The sequence below is a fragment of the Microtus ochrogaster genome, linkage group LG4 (genome assembly GCF_000317375.1).
Source record: "Microtus ochrogaster isolate Prairie Vole_2 linkage group LG4, MicOch1.0, whole genome shotgun sequence".
In the NCBI taxonomy this organism is placed as follows: domain Eukaryota; kingdom Metazoa; phylum Chordata; class Mammalia; order Rodentia; family Cricetidae; genus Microtus; species Microtus ochrogaster.
In genome coordinates, this window is record NC_022030.1 from 23,563,439 (window position 1) to 23,567,938 (window position 4,500).

At 36.9% G+C, this 4,500-nt stretch overlaps 1 protein-coding gene across 4 annotated transcripts in view; it reads left to right on the forward strand.

Moving 5' to 3' along the window:
- The window catches only part of Ankrd12 (ankyrin repeat domain 12), a 100,464-nt gene that overhangs the window by 59,710 nt on the left and 36,254 nt on the right, over positions 1-4,500 (forward strand). The window contains exon 4 of one of the 4 annotated variants that reach the window (XM_013351595.2): positions 165-244. The exons of the other annotated variants lie outside the window; for them this stretch is intronic. Coding sequence (XP_013207049.1) covers positions 181-244 — 64 coding nt within the window. The 5' untranslated portion in view covers positions 165-180. The remainder of the gene's footprint in view (positions 1-164; positions 245-4,500) is intronic. 4 annotated transcript variants of the gene reach the window in all.

Sequence of the window (4,500 nt, forward strand, 5' to 3'; positions counted from 1 at the left end):
AAAAAAAAAAAAATGTAGAACAAAGTGCTGCAAAAATTTTTCAGATAAAAGCATTTTGTTTGAACTTACATGTTTTAATTAGAGTAGGACAAATCTTCTAAAACCTTTTGTATTTTTCACTAGTGCTATTTCCTGTGTTCATCAGCTATGTATTGATTTTTCAGAATATTTATTTTCCACATGGTGAATGTGCCTGAATTATTGCTTGATCAAAGTGCCTCAAGGAATGATGCAAAAATTGTCAGTAAGTATCGTAACAAAGATTTTGGAGTTGCTGAAGACTGATGAAAATAACCCAAATTTTATTCTTTAATTTACATGAGGTCCTTATTAAACTTAACATTATCAATCTTCAACCAATCAAAATCCAGAAAGCATTATTTAATGAAGAATTAGTTTAACTGCCCATAGATGTTTGTGTGTGAAAGTCCCACAGCATTGTTATCCCTCAGAGGTGTGTCCATGTGACAGATACACTTGAGGGTTACAAAATTAGAAGATAACCGAGCCTGGCAATTTCACACCTTAAATAAACTTGGAGTAACAGTGTCATATATGTAGCATTTCAGATGCATTTTATTCCCCAAAATATTGTGTTTTGTATCAGTTCTGCTCAAAGTAGCTGTCCAATAAACACTGCTGTTGATACCAAGTCCACCAATCCCCAAGATAAGGGACCTGTGCCAGAATGTCTTTGAATGTACTGCTTTTTTTGTCACTAGGGAAAATGCTGTGAAGAAGTGTCAGCTGATAAAAACAGTATCTATTTAGTGGTGTAATTGTGTAATTAATTTATTTCCATTTTTGGTGCAGTATCCTTTTTTTCTAATGAACAGTATCATCAGTAGACTGGCCTCAGGGAATGAATTACTGCAGTTTGAGTAGCAGTTTTATATCATGCCCAGATATGTATGAAACTACTGCAGGAGTACATGTCCTGATTATTTGGATACAGGGGTGTGATATAAATTTGCTTAATTTCTTAGTTGTTTGTCCCCTTATCCTGAATATACCTTTTCTGTTTGTTTTGTTTTGTTTTTTTCTAGATAGGGTCTCCTTGCTGTCTTTGAATTTGCAATGTAGACCAGGGTAGCACTGAACTCATAGAAATCTACCTGCCTCTGCCTCCCAATACTGGGATTAAAGGTGTGCGCCACCACTCCTGGCCTGTTTCCTAGTCTTATTCAATGTTAGCTTAAGTGCAAAAATCATTTCTCCCTGTTCAAAATCCTACCTAACAGTAGTACTTACTACATATAATTTTCTTGTTGTCATGCTAAGAATTTGGTCATACCCAGCCAGACCTTGCTCATGAATTATAATTTTAGTAATGGGGAAATGTGTCACATAGTGCCCGCCCCCCATTCTCTCCAAGACTCACTAGTTATCTAAGTAGAGATTTTGTTAAATGAGCCTTTTCATTTAAGGAGTTCCCAGTGAACACATTTTGAAATGCCTGTCATTGTTAAAAGAGCTGTTAAAAGACATTGTTAAAAGACACTTTTCCATGTCTTCCTCTGCTGGTAATCTGGCCTTTTTACAGTAGCTACTGTAGAGATCTATCATCTGTCTATTTCAGCTTACCCAGAGACATGTTCTGTCCTCGTGAATGCTTTTAGAGTCTTCTGCAAGATGATGAGCCCTTTGAACGGAGACCAATGCATTGTTTCCCCTAGTGTTTACTGGGTGCATTGGTGTCATGAACTACACAAAACGTCCTGTATTTTGAATCATTTCTCAGCATTAAAATAGTACATTTTAATATCCTGCCAAAAATATTGCCATAATTTATGAGACTATTTTCCTTAGTTTTTTCATTTTAGTGACTATGTAAAAATATTGGTGTATACCTGTGGGTTAATAGCAGTTAATCAAGAGTTCAAAATAAGCCGATATTTGTCAGAATTTACCAGAATTTTATATGAGATGAGCTATGTGACATTAACATCTTAACACAGTAGAAGCATGATCATAGGAAATCTCAAAGCAGAGTTAGGAATATAAGAGCCGTTGAAAGTTCTTGATAGGATTTTCAGAGTGTCCAGGTATTAATTAGATCAACATATTTGATCATTAGCATTCAAACTTGATACACATCATATTTTTTTAGAATAAAGGCATTTGGGATCTGGAGAATGACTCAGCAATTAAGAGTGCTGGCTGTCTTCCAGAGGACCTAAACTTGTTTCCTAGCACCCAAATGGAGGCTCAGAACCCTCTCTAGCTCCAATTCCAGGTTATCCAATGTCACTTTCTGGCCTCCTTGGGCACGCCCAAGTGCACACACATGCTTCACAGATATATATAGATATAGATATAGATATAGATATAGATATAGATATAGATATAGATATAGATATAGATATAGGCAATGTCACATCAGACACATAAAATAACATTTCCGCCTTTAATCCCAGCACTCAGGAGGCAGAGGAAGGCGGATCTCTGTGAGTTCGAGACCAGCATGGTCTACAGAGCTAGTTCCAGGACAGGCTCCAAAGCCACAGAGAAACCCTGTCTCGAAAAACCAAAAAAAAAAAAATTAAAGAAAAGCATTTTCTTACTGCTATACTAGAGTAAAAGATTTTCTAACGTGAAGTTTAAATGTAAATAGTATTTTTGTTCCTTTCCAAGTAGCATGTTGTAATAACTTCAGATATTGAAGACATAGAAAGAGTTAGACCTGTTGTAGAAGATGAAATCCGTGAGGCAGTGGTGGTGCACGCCTTTAATCTCAGAACTTGGGTGGCAGAGGCAGGTGGATCTCTGTGAGTTTGAGGCCAGCCTTTTTGGTTTTTCAAGACAGGATTTCTCTGTGTAGCCCTTGCTGTCCTGGACATTACTCTGTAGACCAGGCTGGTACCTCCTGACTGCTGGAATTAAAAGAGTACACCACCACTGCCCAGTGGTGAAATAATTGTTAATGGAAACTACGAAGTTTTTTTGTTTGGTTTTGGTTTTTCAAGACAGGGTTTCTCTGTAACTCTGGAGCCTGTCCTTGAACTAGCTCTTGTAGACCAGCCTGGCCTTGAACTCACAGAGATTTGCCTGTCTCTGTCTCCCAAATGCTGAGATTAAAGACATGCACCACCACTGCCCAGCCGTGGAATAATTGAAAATGGAAATATATACAAAGTTTTAAGACAACAAAGAGGAGTGAATGCCTAAATTACCTAATGTTCCAAAAATTTCATTCTTTAGTACTAGATGAGTAACATGTTAGTAGTTACCAATTACATAATGAAACCCATTTCAAAAAAAGAAAAAATGGCATGTTTTCAGGCTTGTGAAATGGTTCAGCAGTAAAGACTGTGACAGCCTGAGTTCAGTCTCTAAAGCCCACAAGGTTTTGGAAGGAGCGAGCTAATTCTCTCAAGTTGTCCTCAGACCTCCAGAAGCATGCATGCTACAGCGTGTTCATGTGTGCCCCTCCAGAAGCATGCTGCAGCGTGTTTACATGTGCCCCTCCAGAAGCATGCTGCAGCATGTACATCTGTGCCCCTCCAGAAGCACGGTGCAGCGCTTTCATGTGTGCCCCTCCAAAAATGTATTGCAGCGTGTTTATGTGTGCCCTTCCAGTAATTTAGTTGCTTATTCCAAAAGAGAAACTTAAAAAACATGTTTTATATCTTTAATTTGCTTATCATACATAAATGAGAAATTCCAGTCATAGCTTCACTGTGCTCTGGATAGCTACAAATTAGTATAGTGTAAGTCCTTAAAGTGAGTCTGTCACATAATTGTAGTGGTGAACTATTACTGAATATTTAAAATTAAAACTCTAAATAAGCACACCTTTGAGCAGAACCCTTAAAAAGGCCATTAATTTAAAAATATTGATTATATCTACATGCATTTAAATAAGCTCAGGTTAATCAATTTCATCTCATACAAAGAAAATGGCTTTCTAGTCATGGTAAAAGGACCTCCATGTAATGTATGTATTCATAATGGAGTATCTGACCCTGGGTGATTTTTGTCAGTTTCCTTTAGTGACATCAAAATTTTTGTAGTGATACTTGTTTTACTTTCAGTTAAAAAAAAAACCCACCATTTTTACAGAATGAGTTTCTATCTTACATTTTTGACAGAAAGGAGTTGGGTGATGACTAATCCAGAAATATGCAGAGTGCTACAGTCCTTGGTTGTATTTACGATAGGAACAGATGCTGTACTTGATCTCCACCATAAACCCAGGAAGCAGTTTATTCCTAATGTAGATTTTGCTTTTAAACATAGTTTTCTCAGCTGTTGATCATGTCTTTTTCCTTCTGTTTCATCCTGAAACCCACAATGGTAATTTCCTTAGCAGAACCTGTTATTGCAGGAAGAAAGCAAGTTACATCTGATAAGCATATTTCCAAATACACATGACTTATTTTCTCATAATAGTAATCAAACACTTAATATTCATTTTGGAGAATTGAAGTATAGAAATTTAAATTTTTTTTTTAATTGAGAAAAAAAATTTCCGCCTCCTCCCAGCCTCCCACTCCTCCC